The sequence below is a fragment of the Lissotriton vulgaris genome, chromosome 2_1, assembly GCF_964263255.1.
Source record: "Lissotriton vulgaris chromosome 2_1, aLisVul1.2, whole genome shotgun sequence".
Lineage (NCBI taxonomy): Eukaryota > Metazoa > Chordata > Amphibia > Caudata > Salamandridae > Lissotriton > Lissotriton vulgaris.
Genome location: NC_141687.1, coordinates 1,947,902,469 through 1,947,927,753, shown reverse-complemented (window position 1 = coordinate 1,947,927,753; position 25,285 = coordinate 1,947,902,469). Strand labels below are relative to the sequence as shown.

Genomic DNA, 25,285 nt, shown 5'->3' with positions numbered 1-25,285 from the left:
TCACTCGGTTTACCGGTTGACATGTGAAGCTGAACATTAAGAGGATTTTCAACTAGAATTCCTTATGTACAAATTAACCATCAGCCTATTTTGTTTTTAAGTTGTAACGTTTTAAGCATAATCTCTATCATTCTGTTTTTTCCATACTCCAGGTTTGACACCACCTAACAAAATAATACGGAGTTCCTTATCGGCTAGTGGTTTAATGGCACTCACTCATTCTCCCCTACTTTTTCAAGGAAAAACACCTTCATCCAAACGGAAAGGCCTGCAAGGTAATTAATGTATTTCTAAAATAATGTATGCCTCACGCAGGTGTCCGCCTCCTGAATTATTTTTTGTGACTTCTGGTAATTAATGTTTCTGCAAGATTCCTCTTTGAGATACCACACATCTTACAATGCTGCCTTGCTTGAGGACAGACTTCAAGAACCATTCTTTTAATTATGTTGAAGTCACTTGAGAACATTATTTCATTTTCAGTTTCAGCTGTAGCTATTGTGCCTGGAGTATATTCTTGGCCTCTCTCTTCTCTGGCCTTGGTTCACCATTTTATCAGTGGCAATTCATATCAGATTATTTTTTTATAGCCGAGGTAATTTTTCCATTATTCAATTGGGTCATATTCATATTGCTATGAGGTTGCCTGTTCATTTAGGCTTAATAGTGCATTATGTTCTCTTGATTCTTTCCATTTGGGAAACCATTGAGCAATGAATTTGGTGTTTAAAACTGACGCAATGAAGTTCTTTGTACAATTTAGAAAAGGGGATGGTGATGAACAGAGTGTCTGAGTTAAGCAGACCACTCTTACCCAGTCCAAAGATCAGGGCTTGATCCATCACCGTTATTTATCTCACTGCCCCATCCCAGCTTAGAACCTGGCTACATGCAAATCAGTCTGTCCCTGGCCCAGTGCATCATGGGAACAGGGCAGACTAAACTACCAAGCCAATTCTTCACCAGAAAGGAAACAAGCTACCGGGGACCGGTTTCTGGCATTTCAGCCTTCTTCGGCCCGGCTTGCTTGAATCCTGATGGAGCAGTGAGAAAGGGACTCATGTCTGAGTATACCCTGCCACACCTATAGTGGCCAAAAACGATTTAGAAAAGGGGATGGTGATGAACAGAGTGTCTGAGTTAAGCAGACCACTCTTACCCAGTCCAAAGATCAGGGCTTGATCCATCACCGTTATTTATCTCACTGCCCCATCCCAGCTTAGAACCTGGCTACATGCAAATCAGTCTGTCCCTGGCCCAGTGCATCATGGAAACAGGGCAGACTAAACTACCAAGCCAATTCTTCACCAGAAAGGAAACAAGCTACCGGGGACCGGTTTCTGGCATTTCAGCCTTCTTCGGCCCGGCTTGCTTGAATCCTGATGGAGCAGTGAGAAAGGGACTCATGTCTGAGTATACCGTGCCACACCTATAGTGGCCTAAAACGATTGTTGTAAATATTTTTGTCCACCCTAAGCGTGGAAGGGTATTCTCAGATGTGAGACCCTTGCTCATTGCACCATCAGGATTCAAGCAAACCGGGCCGAAGACGGCTGTAATGCCAGAAACCGGTCCCCGGGAGCTTGTTTCCTTCCCAGTGTAAGAATTGGCTTTTGTAGTTTGGTTTGCCCTGTTCCCATCATGCACTGGGACAGGAACAGACTAATTTGCATACAGCCAGGTTCTGAAACTGGGATGGTGCAGTGAGCTAAAAAACGGTGTTGGATCTAGCCCTGATCTCTTGACTGGGTGAGAGCTTTCTGCTTAATTCAGAGACTCTGTCCCTCACCACCCCTTGTTGTAAATATTTTTGTCCACCCTAAGCGTGGAAGGGTATTCTCAGATGTGAGACCCTTGCTCATTGCACCATCAGGATTCAAGCAAACCGGGCCGAAGACGGCTGTAATGCCAGAAACCGGTCCCCGGGAGCTTGTTTCCTTCCCAGTGTAAGAATTGGCTTTTGTAGTTTGGTTTGCCCTGTTCCCATCATGCACTGGGACAGGAACAGACTAATTGGCATACAGCCAGGTTCTGAAACTGGGATGGTGCAGTGAGCTAAAAAACGGTGTTGGATCTAGCCCTGATCTCTTGACTGGGTGAGAGCTTTCTTCTTAATTCAGAGACTCTGTCCCTCACGACCCCTTGTTGTAAATGTTCTTTGTACAAGGCACGTCATTCCAAGACTTTTTAGTAGCCAGCGTATGTTCTGAAATGTGCCTCTAAATGTAATGAGATTGTTGCATGAACGCACAAGCTAAATTGAACGTGCACCAAGTACGATGGCATTTTCTATTCTTTATAGGCTCTTTTGGGAACTTTTCTGGGGTTTAAGGACAGTCATGGGTTACCGGGATTTAACTGTAAAAATAAGAGCCCTTTCCTGCTTGAGACCTGGGGTTTACTGGTCTCTAGACATCAAAACTGAGCACCAAGTTCCCCTCTTCAGCACTTCATAATCGGAGTATCAAAGCAAGAGAAGCAGTTACAACGTTTTTCTCAAGGAGATAGTTTGGGTTAGACACTCAGAACTTAGTGGAACTGGTAATAGTCAATAGATCAATGTCCAGCTAGTGCTTTTACATTTAAAAAGCACTTCTCTTCTACGCACAATGTAATTCTCTACATACTAAATTCAGGAGCGAAAATCTATTGCACATTACTTGCTTTGCGGTTGTGGGTTTGCTGGTATTAGGTTAGGCTGCTACCAAGTGGTAAGGTATTGTATTAAAATAGTAAGGGCAGTTTAAGACACATTGTTTTGTAGGTGAAATAGGTGATTATGGTTCTTAAAATTTGTCCTGCTAATCATCTGATAGAAGAGACAGGACTCTAGACAATGGGAATTCGGAAGAAAATCTAGACATCATGACTCTGCGATTTTTATTTCTAACAAGAGAGCACTATAGAAAAAAACATCTTCTCTCCCCCACAAGAGATTTGTATTTAAGGGTTTGGGAAAGTTGCCAAAAGGAAAAAAGGGACACAAATTCAGTTGTCTATTCTCCAGGATCCAGAAAATTGAACTGGCTCAACTGCCACTGGAATTGCATTATGAGATGCTGGTCAAGTGCCCTCTCTTAAATGAACTGTCGTTTCCAGGGTCTTGAGCTACACATTCTGGGCTAACTTGTCCTTTTCTCCCACTCTTCCTTTCAAAAAAGATTACTGTGTATTTTCTTCTCATGTTTCTAGAAAGAGTAACCCCTTTTCAAATTTTGAAATATGATTTTGTTTTTAAAGTAAATAAGTGAGTGGCTATTACAACTTGCAATGGGCTGTCAGATTTACTGTTTTTTTTTAGATTTGGCTTTACATGTTGTATATCATCATCAAATCCGCTTTATTTCGACAAAAGGTGTCCTAAAAGCCATGAAATATATAATATAAAGGATATAAATTTGTATACTAAAAACATATACAGTCATATACACATGAGTGGAGCATCAACTCCGCATAGTTAAAAAGGACAAGATCCTTTTAGCTCCATCAAACAAGATGAATCCATTAGGAATCCAGTATCATTCTCTGTATGTATCATTAAGGAACACAACGATTTTGATTTTATAATCCACATCCAGCTCAAAAACTGAGCAAGCGGAATTACAAATTGTAGAGAAGGTTCTGAACACAGTATCCTCAAGGCAACACTGCAATCTCTGACACCTAAATTCTTACAAGTCTGTTTGAGCCATTTCTAATGTGGGCCGGGCAGACAAATAGCACATGGGAATACGTTTCAATTTGGTCAAACCGGTTGGGGCATTTATTATAGTCAGTAGAAGACCATTTGGATGTTAAAGATTTTAATGGACGTGAGCCCGCTCGGAATTGAAAGTATAATCTCCTGTCAAAGGGCTTTGATATTTCGTCCCGGTAGAGCTCATACTGTGGGCAAGGTTTGAATTCTAAAAACCTCCCTGTCAGTGATGTGCTCTCACTTGTTCTAATGATGTCGCGCCCAACCATTTCCCAGTAGCACTTTTTCTTTAGTAGGAAACGGAGTGCCGTTTGGGATTCCCCATAGATTCTGCATTCCCATGTTAAGTAGAACACCTTTGATGTCGCGAAGCCAGACAAATTTAAATTAACGGTCTGCCCCAATGGCATCCCTAAGAGCGTCTCCATAGTTGGCCAGCTCAGGGGTAGACCATATTCTATGCCAATGTAAAATGGGGCAAAGTCTTCTGAGTCTTCCAGCGATTTTCATCCTAGATCGTTAATCATAGCTGTAAGAGGAGTACTTTGTGGTAGATTAGTGATAATTCAAAGAAAAACCTGTTCTCTCCTGTACCGAGCGGTGTCAGTTTCTCAAAACCCATAGCTCCGACCCATTTAGGACCAAACTCACCACTTTTGTGTGGTAGATCTGCAATCCCAGGTTGATCGGCTTTGTCAATGATGTTTTAAATTCTTTGGTTACTGCACCCGCTAATTGGCGGTGCTTCATTTCCATGGTTTCTATTTGGGGCCTCCAAAACATTTGTTTTTCTACTATGATTCCTAGATTAGTAAATGCATCTACCTGTTCTAACAGCTCCCTCTCTAGATAGATTAATTGTACATCGAAATGATCTATGCTGTTTAAAAACCATGAATTTTGTTTTGGTTGTATTAATGTCTAACCCTCGTATGCTGCAAAAATCTTCAAACCAGGAGTGCGCGCACTGCAAGCTACTACTAGATTTTTTTCAATCTTATAGCCTCTGCTGGGAGTATACGCGCTCTTGCCATTCTTTGTTGAACCAAAGATGGTGTATCTTAATGGGGTTTTGGTGCCCTTAAATTTAGGAGGTCTAAAAAAGTGGATTCTTATTTTATTGAATAATTTATTATGGGTATTTGTCATGGCAACAGATGCCGCTGTATTTGGCAAGTGCGATTTTATTTCAGTGGGGTCATTGAACGGCTTGTCTCCCCGTGGCAACATGGCTTTATCCCGGGTAAAGGAACTACAGAACACACCCGTCGAGCAATTGCCCTTTTCGACGCCATGGCTGCCACCGGGGGACAGATGTCAATGATCCTACTTGACGCTGAGAAAGCATTTGACCGCGTCTCATGGAATTTCCTTTGGGAAACGTTGAAACGAAATAATTTCGGACCCAAATCTATTAAATCTATTAAGTCAATGTACCTTCAGCCCAAAGCAAAAATATTAGCGGCAGGACTACTCTCTGAAAATATTAATATCGCAAGGGGTACTAGGCAGGGATGCCCTTGTTCACCCCTGCTTTTTGCTTTATATATTAACCCTCTCATTTTGAATCTATTAGAAAATAATATTATTAAACCGGTCATTAGCTGTCAATTCGAAACTAAAGTATTGGCGTATGCCGATGACATCGCGGTTATTACAACAGACCCGATTTGAGGCTATACGTGAAATAGAAAAGCTCACTACTGAATTTGGACGCTGTTCGGGCTATTCACTTAACAAAGGAAAAACGATTATCTTGTGTACGGATAATAGTATCTGCACGGATCAACGTAGAGCCAGAAAGGCTACGTATTTGGGAGTTGTTATGTGCGCAGATACTAAATCACTATCTAAAGCTAATTTTGATCCATTACTGGCTAAGATTAAGAATGATTTTGAAAGAGTCAATAGTCTACATCTGTCAATTATAGGCAGAGCCAACTATGTTAAAATGAATACACTCCCCAGATGCTTGTATCTCTTTCGGGCTATTCCTTTAGCTATCGATCAGAAAACGTTAGAGGTGATTAACTCACTTATTTCTAAATTTATGTGGCAGAATGGTAAGATTCGGAGATCCTTGGCGCTACTATCACTGCCCTTGGATAGAGGTGGCCTGGCAATTCCTGATATTCCTTTGTATTATTGGGCAGCATTTTTAAAACAACTCACACCTATGATTAATGGCTATAATCCAGAAGGAGTTTAAAATATCCCCTCAATTTATGAACTGCTTATAGGTCAGGAGGCTAAGGGCTTACTTCTACGGAAAACTGAGGCAAGAAATTATAAGGCTTTCAAGGGTGAAGTTATAAATAGCGCATGGAGGGTTTGGAAGAAAGTGACTAAATATTTGCATATTGCCAGGATCAATCGATATACGCCTCTTTGGCGTTCAAATGCGATTGGAGGTAAGGAACTCAATGTGGTCCTAAAGAAATGGGAAAAGGTCGGAATAAGAACAATCGGTGACTTTTTAGTAAATAATTTTGATTCCACCTTTTTTGATTTAAAAGTTAAATTTAAGTTAACTAATGGAGACTTTTTGAGTTTCGCCCAGATATTCGCTAAATTAAAGGCCAAAGAGTCCTTAATCTCCCTTTCTAAAGTTGAAATTTTGGATGTAATTCCCAGAACAAACACCAGGATTGGAACCCTATACAACATTCTTTTGACTCTAAAACAGGATGATCTTGACAAAATGGAAAATAAATGGAACACAAAATTGAACAACTCTAATGTCGACATTGATAGAGTCTTGGAGATGAGCCAGAAGTTATTTATGGCCAGCAACCTCAAAGCACAACTCTATAAAACTGTATTTGACCTGTATTTTACCCCAGCCAAATTGTTTTCATGGGGGAAGCGGGAGAATGATTTATGTCCTAAATGTAATCAAGGACCATCATTGCTAACTCATATGTTTTATAACTGTCCTGATTTGATGGTAATTAAAAATATGATTGCAGCTTTTTGGGAAGAGGTTTTCAATCACAAAATACCAGAATCAGAAACTCTATTTTTACTAGGACATGATTATTCTCTAAATTTAAATAAATCTGACCCAGGCGCATCCCGTGCAGCGGGCGGATGGACGCACTATATAGATCTAATCAGGTGTGTGAGCTGCAGGGTCTGCCTCCTGGGGCACTGGGCTGCTGGTCAAGTAGTCCTTAGCACCACCGTGTTTAAGTATAGCTTACTCGAGTCCCAAACAGCAGGACGGATGGACGTGCTATATAGTGCTAATCAGGTGTGTGGGATGCAGGGTCCACCTTCTGGACCCTTGGCTGCTTGTCTAAGTAGTCCTCAGTCCCACCGTGTTGAAGTGCAGCTTACTCGAGTCTTGTATATATGTCACACATTGCTCCAGCATCCACATTTCGCGAGTCAATTCAGTGTTGATGACGAAGAGGATTATCCTGAAGGAGAATTAGCATTACATGGAAGGTATTATTCCCTCACTTGATACCCCTCTGGGATTCTGCCTACCCGCTCCCCAATTGTATAGTTTCTTGATAGTGTATAAAATGGTCTCCGAGTTCACAGTCCTCCCCACAATGAATTGTGTTGCACTATACTTTGGTTTCTGAGTCTCTACTGGGTTCTTCTTCCTAGGCCAGCTGAGGTCAGGGGCAGCTCAGTTCGCAGTGCTGTGATTCTACTAAGCCCACCAAGAACAGTTGTACTGACTCTTTCCCAATCCAGCTGACGCTGCTGATGTCCCTGCCATTGCTTCTTGTGCACAGATGAGCCTTCTGACTAAGGAAGCGGAGTGAGAGGAGTCTATACTGGTGAGGGGGATTTTGTGTCCCGCCAATGCCACAGGGTGGGATATTTGAGGATGGTTCTTCCTTGAGCCCAATTAAAACCCACCGCCCAAACAAAGCAGAGAGCTCATCCCAGTTCAGTGATTATTCAGTAAAGGTCGATAAAACTGTTCATTATGGCTTTCAATCTTGTGGTAGTGCCAGCCTACTCTAGACGCTTTGACTTGAGTTGATATAACCACTGTAGTGCTGTCACTGTTCCTCATGCACAGCACAGTCTCAGGCATTACGTCTTTTTACTGGGAGATCACAAGATAGAGTTGTAATCTTTGGGGGAGCCAAGGCGTAACAGATGCTTCAATTCGTAGCAAGTCGCAAAGCCTCAGGGTTCGTAGGCCTTTTGACAACCTCATAGTGCATATCACCCCTTGAGTTACAGGGGGCTCTATTCTGTGTTTCCCTTCTAAGATCTTTGCAGTTTTTCTTTTCTAAGTAGCCTCTTTTGATGCAAGGGCACCTCCAGTAGCCCGCCTCAGACAGCTCCTTTACTCATTGCTGGACAAAGGGAGCTCTTCTTGGCTAGAGAATTTGAAGCTTCCAGTTCCCAAACCTTTTGAAGTGGGCTTTGCAGTCAGCAACCACAGTCATGGAGTGCACAGGAGTTTCTTAGTTTCCACTAGTGCAGGGTCCCGTATTCTGGATGGGAGGTCTTGACACCCTGGCTAGAAATTCTGCCTCTTTTTTTTCTTTTTCTTTTAACCATATTTGCAGACCAAGTTTGTGTTTTATTAAGTCAAACTCTTGGGCCAGTTTCAGGCAGTACCTTACTTTGGTGTATTCCTCTCAGATTGGTTCATCCATACATTTTTATTTCGCAGCATAGCAGGAAGGTGGGGTGGAGGTGGAAGCCCCACATATTCACTGCTCAATATGTTGGGCAAACTTTTTGGGAACAGTGCTGCAGAAAATGGCAAGGGATTTTATCCAGTATTAGGGGTGTCTTTCATAGATTCACATGCCTGAATCATTCCCCGTCGTCGAGACGGGAGCCTCCGGTAAATAAAAAAGTAATGTCCATAGACATACATAGAGAGAAAGGGTCCAAGGGTCTCCCCTTAGTAGCCTTTCCTTGTCCTTATGTAAAAAGGACCAAACTGACATAGTCAGCCAATCAGCTCCGACCTCCCTCTAGAACCTTCCTGGGAGGAGCCTCAGTCCCTCAGATTTTCTACCGCACGTTGTGCTAGGGAGTCTCCTGCCTGAGCTCTCCTCAGGATTACTCTAAATTCACCAAACTTTCTTTGAAAGTGTTCTCTGAAACCTCAAAACTCTTCAAGGACTTCTTCAGCACACTATCCCTGAAGTAAGTGTGTGTTTCTACTGCTTTTTACATGTCTGACTCGGGGAAGAAAGCCCTGTTCAGGGCCTGCTCTTCCTGCAGCAAGAAAAGAATACATGTGGATGATAGGCACGACCTGTGCTTGTATTGCCTTTACCCGGACCATAATTCGGAGAAATGCACTATCTGTCGGTCTTTTCCAAAAAAGACTGTGAGAGACAGGGAAGGTCGCCTTCTGATTTGGTTGGACAGGCTTAAGAACAGAGACAATCTGGACTCCTCTGTGAGCAGCGTTTCCAGGACCTCTGCTGTCTCAAACAAGAGGCCAAGGGAAGCTTCCCCGGGCCCCTCAGACACTCCTCCTACGAAGACCCACAAAAAGTCTTCAGAGGCGAGATCTGCGTCATCCTCAGTGTCTGCTAAGGAGGGTACAACCTTTAAAATGCCTGCTCCGTCCTCCAGACAAAGCCAGAGGACTACTTCAGTCAAAACCACAGTGTCTACCACATCAGCATCGTCGCCCTCAGCATCGACGACGATGACTACGTCCTCCTCATCTTCAGGTAGACCTGTTTCTTCAATTATTCCCCTGACATCGTCGTCGACGACAAAGACCATGTCGACAACGAAGACCACACCGTCGACGACGCCGTCACCAGCGACGAGCCCATCGTCGTCAAAACCGGCGACGACAAGAGTGTCGACGAGAGACTCGTCGACGAGACCATCGTCTACGAAGGAACCGTCGATGAAGACGACGACTTCGCAGTCGTCGACAACCAAGATCCCTTCGTCCACCCCACCGTCGACGAAGACCTCGTCGACGACCCCGTCGACGAGAGGCTCGTCGTCGACGACCCCGTCGACGAAGACCCCGTCGACGAAGACACCGTCGACGGACTCGACGATGACACCGTCGACGGACGACTCGTCGTCGAATGAACCATGGAAAAAATCGAAACTGGTGGAGGCACCGTCCATGATGCTACCACCGTCGACGGTCCCCTCGACGACGACAGGCTCTACCATGCAGTCTGGCAAACCAGGCAAACCACTAATTACCCCGGAAACGACGTCTCCAAGTAAGGTGGAAAAGCAACCACCTCAAGAAATTTTTCAAAGCGAAGAATCCGAAGAGGATGACCATCTGGATCCCGCTACTTCAGTCTCAGAACTTCACATAAAATGCCAAAGCACTGATGAGGAACAGGAGGAATTCACCTATCAGGAACACTCCGTCCACGCCAGTGTCCGCACTGAAGTCACCCCCATGATATGCTTACCAGCAACCCTGGTTGATGACTTACGACTTCTTGTGCAAGACTACAAGCAACGCTTTCCGGAGGCTAACAGAGGCGGTCAAGCGCCTAAGAGTCCCGCACCAGGGGACAAGGGGGATCAGACACCTCCAGCTCAAGTACAGGTGTCCGCACTGGAACGCACTCACCTTCCCCATCAAACCCAACACGACGTCCAGCCTCAAGTGGTGGTTTCTTCGGACGATGAGGAGGAAGAGGAAGAACTGGAGGAAGGAGAGGTCCAGGAGGTTCACTCGGACCACTCGGACCAGGATGAAGAGGATGAATATATAGCATCATCCCCAGCTTCACCACAACCACGCCAAGCGGACTCCCCCCCCGGTCGACATTGCTGGCTTCCACAAGCTGGTGGAGAGAGTTGCGAAGAGATTCCACATGGTGGTGGAATCCACGGAAACTGACTGTTTCCTGCACGACTTTAAGGAACAGACTCAGAAATCTGCAAAAGCTGTTCCGATCATAGAATTTCTGTGGGAACAAGGAAAGAAGTTAATGCTAACTCCTGCTTCAGTGCCGGCGGTGGTCCCACGCCTAGATAAGAAATACAGAGCACCACTCACTGCGGCGGCTTGCCTTAATGGTCACCCCAAACCGGACTCGGTAGTGACGCAGGCGGCCCAGAAACACTCCCGCAACCCTTCCTCACCACTGTCCGCTCCCCCGGACAAAGAGGGCAGGAAACTTGACACGATTGGTAAACGTTTCACATCCACATCGGCCATGTCCATCAAGGTGGCCAACTCCATTGCCTTGCTGGGGCGTTACAATCGCCAGCTGTGGGAGGACATTGCCCCTTACGTAAAGGAACTGCCTGATGACGTCCAGGGTGAGGTGAAAGCGCTCCTCGTGGAAGGTCAATCTTCTGCAGCGGAACTCATAGACTGTGCTATCGACGCAGCCATGACAGGCTTCCGTCAACTTGCGGGAGCTGCTGTACTGAGACGCCAGGGATGGCTAAGAGCGACTTCATTCCGCCAAGAAGTCCAAGCAAAGGTTCTGGACATGCCCTTCGACGGCCAGCACCTGTTTGGAGAAAAGGTCGACGAAGCTCTACAGGCCATTAAGAAGGACACAGACACGGCAAGGGCACTGGGCTCTCTGCAGTCTAGAAACCAGTCCTTTCGGGGCAACAGGCCCAGAGGTCAGTCCTCCTATCGAGGCTCATATCAAAACAGGTCCTCATCCTCGTTCTCATACAATCACAAAGGCCAGTACCAAAACAAACAGCAAGGCCGACAATCTTCATTCGGAAGGTCGACCTACAGAGGTAAAAATACCAAGAGGGGCGCTGGCGGCCGCCAGTGACCGACTACTCCAGCCAGTCCAAACACCATCTCCATCCTTTCAAATTGGAGGAAAGCTGACCCATTTCCTTCACAATTGGCAGCACATCACCACGGACCGGTGGGTTCTTCAAATTATTCGATTCGGCCACTCTCTCGAATTCACCTCCATCCCTCCCAATACCCCTCCACGCAGACGGACACACAAACATCCACGCCTGCTTCTGAAGGAACTTTCGACAATGCTACAAAAAGGAGCAATCGAAAGGGTTCCGCCATCCTCAAAGGGGAAAGGATTTTACTCCCACTTCTTTCTTGTACAACAAAAAGAAAACAAGTGGAGACCCATCCTGGATCTCCGGGGACTCAACACCTTCCTGCGGAGCCAATCGTTCAGGATGGTGACGATCCAGGAAATCCTGGGCATTCTAGAGAAAGGAGACTTCATGGTGTCACTGGATCTCCAGGATGCATACTACCACATCCCCATCCTCAAAAATCACCGGAAATTCCTAAGATTCGAGGTGGCGGGCCGTCACTATCAGTTCAAAGTCCTGCCGTTCGGCCTCAAGTCCGCGCCGCGCATTTTCACGAAATGCCTTGCGCCAGTGGCAGCCTTCCTGCGTCAACTGGGCCACCAGGTCTTCCCCTACCTAGACGACTGGCTGGTGAAAGCACCCTCACCTGGGGATGCAATCACGTCCTCCAACGCCTGCACCAATCTCTTTCAAAATCTGGGATTGACGCTCAATCTCAAAAAATCATGCATGGTCCCCGCAACAAAGATTACCTTCCTAGGAGCCATGTTAGACACAGTGTGCACGAAAGCCTTCCCCTCAAAAGAGAGGACAGACAAGATCGTATCTCTGGCCACGGCTGTGGCAAAGACAACGCACCTGAAAGTTCGGACTTACACCTCCCTCCTGGGGATGATGTCTTCCTGCATACTCCTCATCCCGCACTGCAGGCTCAGAATGCGGCCCTTGCAGGAGGCACTCGCGAGCCAATGGACCCAAAGCACTGGCTCCTTCGAGGACATCCTTCGGATCACACCGAAAATTTCCAAAGCTCTACAATGGTGGACACGTCGCCAAAATCTAACAGTGGGCTTACCGTTTCTCCTCCTAGCATCACCGCTGGTGATAACAACGGACGCCTCCCTAGAGGGATGGGGCGCGGTGCTCCAGGACCTACAGATCAGCGGCAAATGGGACTCTCAAGAGCAATCGCTCCATATAAACCTCTTGGAGCTAAGAGCAGTGTATCTGGCTCTTCAAGCCTTCTTACCCCGCATCCAGAAATCCCCAGTGCTCGTCAGGACAGACAACACCACGACGATGCACTATCTAAACAAACAAGGGGGAACGCGTTCGCTCTCGCTCTCACGCGAATCGCAGACGATCTGGAACTGGCTGGTGATACACGAAATCCAACTCAAAGCGGAATATGTCCCGGGAAAGGACAATACCATCGCGGACGCCCTGAGCAGGCAAAAGTCCCTCTCCCACGAGTGGGAACTGTCGGACAGCGCCCTCACTCACATCTTTTCTCTTTGGGGAGTACCAAACCTCGACCTCTTTGCCACCAAGAGGAACGCCAAATGCCCGTGCTACGCAAGTTGGCATCCCCAACCAGGATCACTAGGAAATGCATTTTCCATCGGATGGTACAGCGTCTTTGCATACGCCTTTCCTCCATTCCCGATGATTCCACGGCTCCTCAGAAAAATGAAAGCGGAACCATGCACCCTGATCCTGATTGCCCCGTCCTGGCCGAGGCAACACTGGTTCTCGGATCTGCTTCGACTCTCCATCACATCACCGATTCGCCTGAACCAACACCCAGCCCTTCTGACGATGTCCAACGGGCAAGTGCAACACCCGAACCTCCAATCGCTCAAATTATCAGCCTGGCTCCTGAGCACAGAGAGTTCGGTGGCCTAAATATCCCACAAGACTGCAGGGATGTACTAGCCAAAGCAAGGGCAGACAGTACGAACAAGACCTACTGTCTCAAATGGAAGAGGTTCTGCATATGGTGCTCAGACCAGGGCTTACGGCCCCTCGCCATCACACCTGAACAGATATTACCATACCTCCTGCATTTGGCCCAGTCAGGACTGGCGCATGCATCCATCAAAGTTCACCTGGCAGCAATCTCGAGGTTCACCAGAACGGTCACAGGACCTTCTCTATGGTCTAGTCGGCTAGTCAAGCAATTCCTCAAAGGGCTATACAGATCCTTCCCGAGGCCTCGAAAAGTACCTCCCACATGGCAGCTTAACCTGGTACTCAACCAACTCATGCGTCACCCGTTTGAGCCCATTCACAGGGCATCTCTTCAACACCTCTCATGGAAAACAGCGCTCTTGCTCGCTCTAACTTCGGCCAGAAGGGTTAGCGAGCTGCAAGCCTTGTCCATTCAAGAACCATATCTACAATTCAGACATGATAGGGTGATACTGCGACCAAACCCTAAGTTCATTCCAAAAGTACCTTCGGACTTCCATCTCAACGAACCATTGGTCCTTAGGTCATTCTTCGCCAACCCTTCCACAGCAGCGGAAAGATCGCTGCATTCATTGGACCTTATGAGGTGCCTGAAGTTCTACCTGGACAAGACTAAGGATCTCAGAAAATCCTCACAGCTGTTCGTGGCATACAGCAGGCCACGAATGGGCCTACCCCTCACGAAGCAAAGCATCTCCAGATGGATCTCCTCTGCGATTTCATTCTGCCACGACAAGGCCGGCCGGCCTCTGAATGATCATGTCACTGCTCATTCCACCAGGGCGATGTCCACGTCAGCGGCGCTGTTTGCAGGAGTGCCAATCCTGGACATCTGCAGGGCGGCGACCTGGAAGTCACCGCATACTTTCTCCAGACACTACTGCCTGGATATCGAACTCCAGAAGGATGCGGCAGTGGGCCAGGCGGTGCTTCGCCATCTCTTTCAGTAAGGTGAGCCTTCCTACATCCCGCCTTCCGGGTATGCACATTATTGCTCTGATGATATTATGTCTAAGCTGTCTCTTTATTGTATGATATTATATGCATTATCTACTATGACGGCAGAGCAACTCTGTTTTACAAATGTGCTACTATGATTGCTAGCTACTCTGATTCAGGCATGTGAATCTATGAAAGACACCCCTAATACTGGATAAGAAATGCGTTACTTACCTGTAACAGCAGTTATCCAGTATTGGTGTCTTTCATAGATTCACATGCAACCCTCCCGCCTCCCCGGGAAGGACTCACTTCCCTCTCGGAACTATATTACGCCAAACCTAGCTGGGTGCGTACGAAAATCTGAGGGACTGAGGCTCCTCCCAGGAAGGTTCTAGAGGGAGGTCGGAGCTGATTGGCTGACTATGTCAGTTTGGTCCTTTTTACATAAGGACAAGGAAAGGCTACTAAGGGGAGACCCTTGGACCCTTTCTCTCTATGTATGTCTATGGACATTACTTTTTTATTTACCGGAGGCTCCCGTCTCGACGACGGGGAATGATTCAGGCATGTGAATCTATGAAAGACACCAATACTGGATAACTGCTGTTACAGGTAAGTAACGCATTTCTTCTCTACACTACTGTCTCCTATCTTCTTCACCCTACAGTTTGTTACAAACCATATTAAAAAAAAATGCTCAGAAGACTGCAAATTGCGTTGCTGTCCGGGTCTCTCTCCACTATCCATCTTACATAAAACTCTAGTGCAAAGAAATCAACATTGATTCTTATGTGTACACCGCTGCATGCATGTCACACACACTTAGCACATCTCACTTTGTCATCCATGTCGCACATGGATGAAGTTAAGGACTTGATTGCAAGGGACTGGCACTCACATTTGTAAACGAAGGTGGGGTTAGTAGGTTAATATCCATGGCGGGTAAAAAGGCCTGCCTTGCAACTGTATTCTGTTGCTGCTATCAATAGAAATCCTCTACAGTGTTTTGAGCTGACTGTAGTTACACTCAGAGAGCACACTTGGTGTGCCTCTCCAGATCCAGCTCTGGGCTGCATACTGTGGCACAGGAGGACCTCCTCACTCAAGTATGATTGTTGTGTGTGCTGAGGATGAAAAGCGAAAACCAACAAATTCGAAATGGGGAAGTGAAGTAAAGAGCCCTATCTACTCCAAAGCTATACAGGAGACCCGTCCCATTACATTCTTTCACATCTGTGCCCTGGGAGAGGTTGTTTCTAGGCTACTATAACCTCTCCCTCTGCTTTACCAAAATGTATTTACCCACTTAATTCCAGCAATTAGAGAAAGCTTGTAAAACTGATTTCCTTAGTTAAGTAATTTTGTAGAGTGGGAATCAAAAGTCAGAAAGACCATTACTAATACACAATTTAGGAAATTAGTTGTTGTTTTTGATTCCCACATTTTTGAAAGTATACTGAAAGCCTTACTTTAGAGACTTGTTTGCACTAGTTGCATACTAACTTCATCCAGCATCCACTCTTTTGGCCATTGGAGTGCCAGGATACTGATCCCATCACCTCTCGTGTCATTGCTGTCTATAGATCGAACCAAAAGAAACATTGGAACTCCCCCACCCAATTGTACATGCAATTAACACTTGGAGCTTTTGGGGAACGGATGATAAATATTCATTGTCCGTGGAAGCTTTATTATGGAAAGGTCTAGCAGTTTGGTTTAGTATTACAATTTTATTCTGGAACATGTGTAGTCAGAAGTCTCGACTGATTGTTCTGTCCAAGTGCTAATGTAATCTTCTTTGAGTAACTGAAGTAATAATATAAGTTGAGTACAAGAGAACAGTTAAGTTCTCTAGCGTTGCATGTTTTATGTATTCACATACTTTGGTAAATTAACATGAAAGGTGTTATTTTTTTTAATGTGAAGCCCAACAAATGTGCTCTTTTAAACAGTCAACTTACATCAATTTTACCTGTGGCTTCCTGTCCTTTAGCAATCGCACCAATGTACCGAATCTGACTGCATGTGCTATCACGAACGCGCACTCCTGAGGCGGAAGCCGGGAGATTTTAAAAATTGTTATTGGTGTCACTGAATACTCTGCTTTTAAAACTTATCACGCGCAACAAGCGCCAGGCACTCACCTTTACTGGGAATCTCGGCGAGCAGCGGACCTAGCGCTCACTCGCTGTTGAACTTTCCCCTGCCTCAAACGCCAAGCCGGCGAGCACTTAGGCCACGCCCCCCGAAGGCCACGCCCCCCTGACGCTGTATTTAAGGCGCTGCTTACAAGCGACCTTCACTATCACGAACGCGCACTCCTGAGGCGGAAGCCGGGAGATTTTAAAAATTGTTATTGGTGTCACTGAATACTCTGCTTTTAAAACTTATCACGCGCAACAAGCGCCAGGCACTCACCTTTACTGGGAATCTCGGCGAGCAGCGGACCTAGCGCTCACTCGCTGTTGAACTTTCCCCTGCCTCAAACGCCAAGCCGGCGAGCACTTAGGCCACGCCCCCCGAAGGCCACGCCCCCCTGACGCTGTATTTAAGGCGCTGCTTACAAGCGACCTTCACTATCACGAACGCGCACTCCTGAGGCGGAAGCCGGGAGATTTTAAAAATTGTTATTGGTGTCACTGAATACTCTGCTTTTAAAACTTATCACGCGCAACAAGCGCCAGGCACTCACCTTTACTGGGAATCTCGGCGAGCAGCGGACCTAGCGCTCACTCGCTGTTGAACTTTCCCCTGCCTCAAACGCCAAGCCGGCGAGCACTTAGGCCACGCCCCCCTGACGCTGTATTTAAGGCGCTGCTTACAAGCGACCTTCACTATCACGAACGCGCACTCCTGAGGCGGAAGCCGGGAGATTTTAAAAATTGTTATTGGTGTCACTGAATACTCTGCTTTTAAAACTTATCACGCGCAACAAGCGCCAGGCACTCCCCTTTACTGGGAATCTCGGCGAGCAGCGGACCTAGCGCTCACTCGCTGTTGAACTTTCCCCTGCCTCAAACGCCAAGCCGGCGAGCACTTAGGCCACGCCCCCCGAAGGCCACGCCCCCCTGACGCTGTATTTAAGGCGCTGCTTACAAGCGACCTTCACTATCACGAACGCGCACTCCTGAGGCGGAAGCCGGGAGATTTTAAAAATTGTTATTGGTGTCACTGAATACTCTGCTTTTAAAACTTATCACGCGCAACAAGCGCCAGGCACTCACCTTTACTGGGAATCTCGGCGAGCAGCGGACCTAGCGCTCACTCGCTGTTGAACTTTCCCCTGCCTCAAACGCCAAGCCGGCGAGCACTTAGGCCACGCCCCCCGAAGGCCACGCCCCCCTGACGCTGTATTTAAGGCGCTGCTTACAAGCGACCTTCACTATCACGAACGCGCACTCCTGAGGCGGAAGCCGGGAGATTTTAAAAATTGTTATTGGTGTCACTGAATACTCTGCTTTTAAAACTTATCACGCGCAACAAGCGCCAGGCACTCACCTTTACTGGGAATCTCGGCGAGCAGCGGACCTAGCGCTCACTCGCTGTTGAACTTTCCCCTGCCTCAAACGCCAAGCCGGCGAGCACTTAGGCCACGCCCCCCGAAGGCCACGCCCCCCTGACCCCTATATCATGTGCTGTCACCGGAAGCGCAGCGGACGAGCGCAGCGGGAGCGCCGTTTGCGCGCCGAAGGCGCGCCTAAGGCAAGCCCGTCTGCGCCCGTCCGCGCACAGCCGGGCCTAGGGCCAGAACCCCTGCCGGACCAGACACCCCTTCGGGTAAGCTATTCACGCCGCGACCTCCTTAGTCTTAGACCCCCTATTGATTCTATATGTAACAATATCTATGATCCGGAAGGCCCATACAATATATGTACTCGATGCCGCCCTGTCCAGCTCAAGCTCCCTTGTCGACCTACTCTGCCCACAGCTCTTAAACTAGCCACCTTGAATTGCCGCTCTCTCCCTAGACATGCGTTGCTTATCAACCATCTCATTGAGGATCATGAGCTTGATATCCTGTTTCTCTCAGAAACATGGATTACAAGCCACTCGGACTCAGACGTCATCCTGGCTACCCCCCCAGGTTTTCTGGTTCAATCCCAGCCCCGCCCTCTGGGTAGAGGAGGAGGCCTGGCGATTATCTACCGGGACCACCTTACCTGCAGAATCCACGACGCCCAGATCACGGATTCTGAAAGTCTCCAATTTTCCATCCACATAGGTCCAACCCACACGCTTGTGGGACTCTTAATCTACCGCCCTCCAGGCAATATGAGCTCTTTCGCGAGAGCGCTCCTTGAGACCATTGCATCGCATGCCCACTCCACCCCCAACTTCTCCATAATAGGGGATCTTAATATACATTTCGATGACCCCACAGATACAGGAGCGAATGAACTGATTGGAGAACTGGCAACATTTGGCCTCTACCTAGCTAACTCTGGTGCTACGCACACTAAAGGCCATCTGCTTGATCCTATATTTACGAATGACACCACTCTTCAAGTCACTAAATCCCTTCCCCTACCTTGGACGGACCATTTCATGGTTCCTTTCCGCATTTCAGGAGTAGCCAAGAAACTCCACAAACCCACCACCTACATTAAAGATAGAGCATGGGCCAAACTATCCCCAGATGATTGGACCAAAACACTGAATCTATCGATCCCGACTCCCTCGGAAGACCCGATCACCGCGGACAGTAAATTTAGAACCTGGATCACCACCTCCCTTGACTCCATTCTCCCAATAAAATCTCGGGAAAATAAGAACCATAAACTAGGATCCGCTCCATGGTATACCCCGGAACTCCGGGTCCTTCGCAAACAATGTAAAAAAGCCGAACGGTCATGGAGAAAAGATTGGCAGCACGCAAGTAAAGTGGAGTATCAACAAACGGTGAGACTTTACAAAGGTTCCCTCAAAATCGCCAAAGCCTCTCACTATGATACCAGGATTAAAAACGCTACTAACTCGGCAAGGGAGTCATATCTCATTGTTAAAGAGCTCCTGAAAAAATCTGTCCCACCCCCATCTAACACTACGCCTGTGGACAGAAGTAACGAGCTGGCCAACTATTTCAACGCCAAAATCGACCGCATCTTAACATCGATGCCCCCTCTCAGTCTACCCAACAACCCGAATGCCGAGGGTTTCTCTGATTATGCAGTAAACAGCACGCTCCCTCAGCTCACCTCCTTCAGAACAGTAACCAGAGACGAGGTAGAATCCACCTTAACCAAATTGAAAAGTGGATCCCCGTTAGACCCCGTCCCGATCAGATTCCTTAAAACCATTGCCCCAGTCGTCGTTCCCACAATCACGGAGATCATAAATACATCACTCTCCCAAGGCTCGGTCCCCCCTAGCTGGAAATGTGCAATTGTCAAGGCACTCCTTAAAAAACCCCAGCTCGACCCTGCCGACATGGCGAACTACAGACCTATTTCTCTCCTCCCTGGTACCAGTAAGATGGCTGAGAAACTGGTCAATGGCCAATTATCACGCTACCTGGAAGCCAATAACATCTTACGGCAGTCCCAGACGGGTTTTCGCCCAGGTCATGGCACGGACTCCGCCCTCCTCGCTGTCATCGAGGAGGCGAGATGCATCCTGGATTCAGGAGGATCAGTGGCAGTGATCCTCCTGGACCTAAGCGCAGCCTTCGACACAGTTAACCATCGTGTCCTTCTCCATCGGCTAGCTGCTGCAGGGATTGCAAACTCAGCGCTCAAGTGGATAGAGTCCTTCCTCTCAGGGCGATCGTACCAGGTGTGGGATGGCGAATTCCACTCTGCCACCCTCCCCCTCACGAGCGGAGTCCCCCAGGGGTCCTCATTAAGTCCAACCCTATTTAATGTATACATGGCCCCCCTTGAAGATGTTGTCACCCCCTTTGGGATTAAAATAGTTAGCTATGCCGACGACACCCAGCTAGTCGTCTCACTCTCCCAGTTGGACAAACACCCGGACAATCTTCAAAACTGCCTTAAAAATATACACACCTGGATGTGCGAGTCAGCACTCAAATTAAATGGGTCCAAGACTGAGGTCATGCTTCTGGGCAAGCAGTGGTCCACCATCCCTCCCTCGGTCTGGCCAGATGTTTTCGGAGAAATCCCCACCCCGAAACAGGAAATCAAAACCCTAGGGGTCTGGCTAGAGCCCGAACTATCACTTAAGACTCAAGCCACCAAGACAGCAGGGACCTGTTTTGGCCTAATGCGCTCCATCAGGAAGATTCTTCCCCTCCTCCCGCCACTATCCAGGAAACTCCTAGTTCAGGGACTGGTGCTCGCAAGGCTGGACTACTGTAACATGATTTACCTCGGAGCACCAGAATCGACCCTCGCCAAACTCCAGCGAACGCAGAACGCAGCCGCCCGGCTACTCTGGAATCTCCCATCTAGAGCATCAGCCAGGCATGCAATCCAGGACCTCCACTGGCTTCCCATCCGCCAAAGGGTCGATTTCAAGACCCTCTGCACTGCCCATAAGCTGCTTAACGGTTCCGGCCCAAACATCTTAAGAAACCTGGTTACACCTTACAAAGTCTCCAGGTCCCTCCGCTCTGAAAACGAGAATCTGGCCAACGTCCCTAGGCATAGAAAGACACGCTCAGGTGGCCGCCGCTTCTCAATCAATGCCTCCACGAGATGGAACGCCCTCCCCCGTACCCTCCGACTGGAATCCAATCACCTGCGGTTCAGGAAGAAGCTGAAAACGTTATTGTTCCCTAAATAAAAAAAAATTTCCCCCCTGTCTGCCCTCAGGTTCGCCTTCAAGATTTTAGCGCGGGGATGCCTTCGGGTCACCATGCGCTGTACAAATCGTTAAAATAAATAAATAAATAAATACAAGTGAGTCTTTCAGAAGCTCTTTTCTTTATCTTTTGGTGTTGTCTTCATAATTGTTCCCAGCTACAGGTGTTTGTCTCAAGATTGAAACCTCCAGTGCCCCCTGTACCAGCCTCAGACATAACAAACACTCATGCTGAGAAAGAAAGAGTGCTGCAGGGAGACTGCTGTCCCAAGGAGAAAACCAGCCAGGATACATGTCCACCCTCTGAATGTCTCTTAACAGGGAGTATCCCTCCATACGGGTTATTAGGTGGCACGATAAGACTCCACGGTGGCTGTGTACTTCCTTCTGAAGTGGCAGAGCTATATATAGGCACCAGCCCTGCATGTTGACATTTGTGGTTTTTTGAGACTTTCACAAATCCAGATGCCTCTGTTTGGCCAATGGTCGGTGACGCTTTCTCTTTAAACCCAAAACCAACTCTGGTTTCTGCCACTCTGAAAAGAACCGAGCTCCTGAGGTGCTGGTTCTGGGTCAGACTCCGATGCGGGTCTCAAATCTGGAGCTGACTACAGCTAAGCTAGATCTTGACAAATGTCTAGATTAAAGATCAATAAGCACAGTCCATGCAGTGGAATAATTCTCTGGTGCTGCCTTTACCTCGGCACCAATTCAATCAGCACCTTAACCCCTTTTTGATTTCCAACACTTATGTAATACAGGACCTTCAGAATGACAGAGTTCACGATGAGGGGGAAGGTAAATCTGTTACCGCCTCACTATAATGATGCTGGCCTATATTTGGATATTTAAATTGCAAGTGGCTTTGATGCTGCACCAGACTGAGTTATACTCTGTATTGGGGCCATCCAGAAAGAAAAGCACCTCCTTTGTAGTACAAGTCTGTAGTGCCACAGAGGTGTTGGAACTACCGTTGCAAATTGTAGAATCTAAAGATTTGTTTATAGAAATCTTGCATCTTCTGGACCTCCTAAATTCAGAGCGTGTCTGTCTATCTAGGCCTGCATTCTCAGGCTTTCTTTTCTGCTGCTAACAGAGGTGGTGAGCAAGGAGGGGTGCCCTCGGCACTATATAGTGTACCTTTTACACCTGCATCATGAGACGGGCCTGGACGAACAATGAGCCTGCCTTGCCCAGAAGGGGCCGGGCCATACCGCTTAGTCTCTACTTTTTTACTTGCAAGTTTTTATCGTATCCCTTGTTATATCATGGACAAAAGAAAGGCAAAAGAAAGTGGCCATCCTTCCCTATGGAGTGTTTAGATAGCTGAAATGTTTCCGTCTCCTCCCCATAGTGAATGCATCCCATGTGGTAATACTGTGACCAAAACAGCTTCTCTGTCGAATCTCTTTGTAGCTAAAATTTCTTTGGGGTGGAGGGGGGCTTTCACAATAGTGAAGCTGATTACACAAAATCGCCCTCCCTACAGTCATCAACACGGTGTGCAATTCTTTTTCCGTCAAATTTCTGATGAACAAATTTCCTCCCTGATTTGTTGCTGCACTGGAGCCTTGTTATGTAATATCCACTTTATGCATGGAGTCTTAGTGGCAACAGCTGAACACTTTTGACCTTCTTTCGGAGGTGGTTGATATATTGGCAATCATGCGTCCCTTGACTAAAACGGTATACCTGTTGGGACACATTTGTGCATTGGTGCAGTACTCGGCAGATTGACCCCCTTCGAGCCGGGTTTTGTGATATTTTTTTGTTTCTGTGGTCCATAGCCCAGGAATTCGATTTTTGAAAGGGTTGCGATGTTTGTTTCTTCCCTCTCTCTCTCTCTGTCATGCCACAATGGGACCTTAACGTGGGCCTCACCTTTCTAATAAGCACTCCATTTGAGCCTCAGCACTTGGGGGTGACTCTCAGACAGCACCTGTGTGTCAGATAGGGCAGCCCAAGGCCTTTAATGACCGTATGAAAGATACCAACTTGACTACCTACAGACCATTCTCCATACAATCCAGAGCTCACACTTATGAATGAGTTACTGGAGTGGATGCTTGAACACTCAGTCCTGAGCCCTTACCAAGCGGGGTTCAGAAAGAAAGTTTCCACTATAGACCACATTTTTCGCTTGGCTCTTTTATATTGGAAAACGGTAAAAGTGGAGGGTGGCAGCCTCTATACCGTTTTCGTAGATCTATGGGCGGCATTTGATCTCGTACCCCGTAGAAAACTTTGGTCTGTCCTGTCCAACATGGGAGTACCCCAACATCTCCTAAATATGATCATCCGCCTGCACACAAATAACTATGCGCAGGTTAGATGTGGCTGTGATGGTGCTCTATCTCATAGATTCCCCGTTGACAGGGGGGTAAGACAGGGTTGTGTGCTCGCACCGACCCTGTTCTGCCTCTGTCAACGGGGAAATCTCTCACCTAAACAGGGTAGTGGATGGTGATGTCCCAGACTTGCCGGAAGCAGGGTGCCGGCGATTATGTTCGCTGATGACACCCTGCTTCTGTCTAAGACATGCATTGGCGGAAATAGGTTGGAGAGGGTCCGAACCTTTGAATATCATGGGGTGACTCTAAATGAGCAAATGTCCTGGCGTCATCACCAAACAAAATCACAACTTAAACTGGCCCAAATGGCGGGAGGAGTTATCGCCCTTATAAACAAAAACAAATCTTCCATCAGGGCAATTGGTCCCCGCTAGGGATAGAGTGCAGGCCAGGGGAGCGGTCATGTATGGCAGTGAACTTTAGGGCCATACGTGTAATCGCAAGCTAGTGGTAGCGGAGAACCAATTTATTACGCAGCTTTTATCTCTCTCTCCCCCCCCCTAGCCCCCCCCCCCCCCCCCCCCCCTAGTTCCCCTCTTTTGCCAATGAGGTTAGATTTGGGCTTAAGGCCACTTGACGAGGAACTCTGAGTTAGGCCTTTAATCTTCTGGCGCCGAGTTTGGACCACTCCAGAGCTGGTAAGCTATAGGTCTGAGCTCCTGGAAATCGTGAACTATCCGAGTGCAGGGAATATCCCCTGGTTCCGGCACATAAAAAATGAGCTTATGCGCATGGGACTACTCGATCTGTGGCTTGACCCTGCGACCGCCTGCTCCACGGTCTCAAGGAAACAGTTACTCTCACTTTACCGAGAAAGTAAAATTGTGGCACAGAGACAGGGCATACAGTCAGGTACCCTGACCGACTCCTTCCTAAAGATCAAGGATACTTATAAGTTGGAGGGAATCCTAGATGTTATATTTCCATCTAATACCAGGAAACTGTACCTACAGTGGAGGTACGGAAGCTTACCAATCCGAGCCTTCACTAGTAAGTGGTCTGATCCCCCCTTGAGTCACTGCCCCGATTGCAACTACGAACAGGAAACCGAGTTGCATATATTGTTTTTCTGTCTAACCTATTGGCAGGGGAGAAGGAAGTGGATAGTTCCGGCCTGCAAAAACTTAGGCTTTACTCATTGCCTGCACAGAAACAGGGTTTTCAAATCGGACCTTTCTAGCATGATAGTGTGTGCGGTAGCCAAATACTTGGAAACCTTCTGGCATAAGAGACAATGTTTGCTACCCAGGGCTGTAGATTAATTTTATAATTTTAACTATTTTTAAATGTAAATTGTAAATTGATACTTGTATAGCACACTACTCACCCGCAAGGGTCTCAAGGCGCTTGTACGAATACCGCTGTGGAACCCATCCTGGTTTTCCCGGTAAGGCGTCCACTCCTGGGCACCCCTAAGGTGGAGGCCAGGCATCCTTAGCGTTGTGGGGGCCGTTGTAGAGATTAAGCAAGCTATTGCCCAGAGTTGCAGAGTGGGACTCCATGATTGGAATAGGCACCAAGGCGAGAATTATCAGGTCCGTGGAATTTTAAGCCCAAGACCCGCCGAGGCGGGGAATTGAACCCTGGTCCCGGGCTAGACCTCTGCATCAGGGTCTGCTGCTCTAACCATTGAGCCACACTTCTCCACTGTAATTACCTTTCTACAATTTTACTGTTTCAATGGATTTATTACAACTTCTTGTACCCAGGGGCAACTTCTTGTACCGCAAGGTACCGACGGACAGAGCGGTGCCTTATTCGTCCGAGCAGTTGCTGGGTGAGGTGAGGTGAGGTGAGGTGAGGTCCACTTCCC

General features: G+C 47.4%; 1 protein-coding gene across 1 annotated transcript in view; it reads left to right on the top strand.

The window, feature by feature from the left end:
* LOC147733535 (treslin-like) overlaps nt 1-25,285 on the top strand; it is a 542,019-nt gene that overhangs the window by 503,793 nt on the left and 12,941 nt on the right. The window contains exon 17 of the mRNA XM_086956935.1: nt 153-275. Within this exon, the coding sequence (XP_086813061.1) occupies nt 153-275 (123 nt within the window). The remainder of the gene's footprint in view (nt 1-152; nt 276-25,285) is intronic.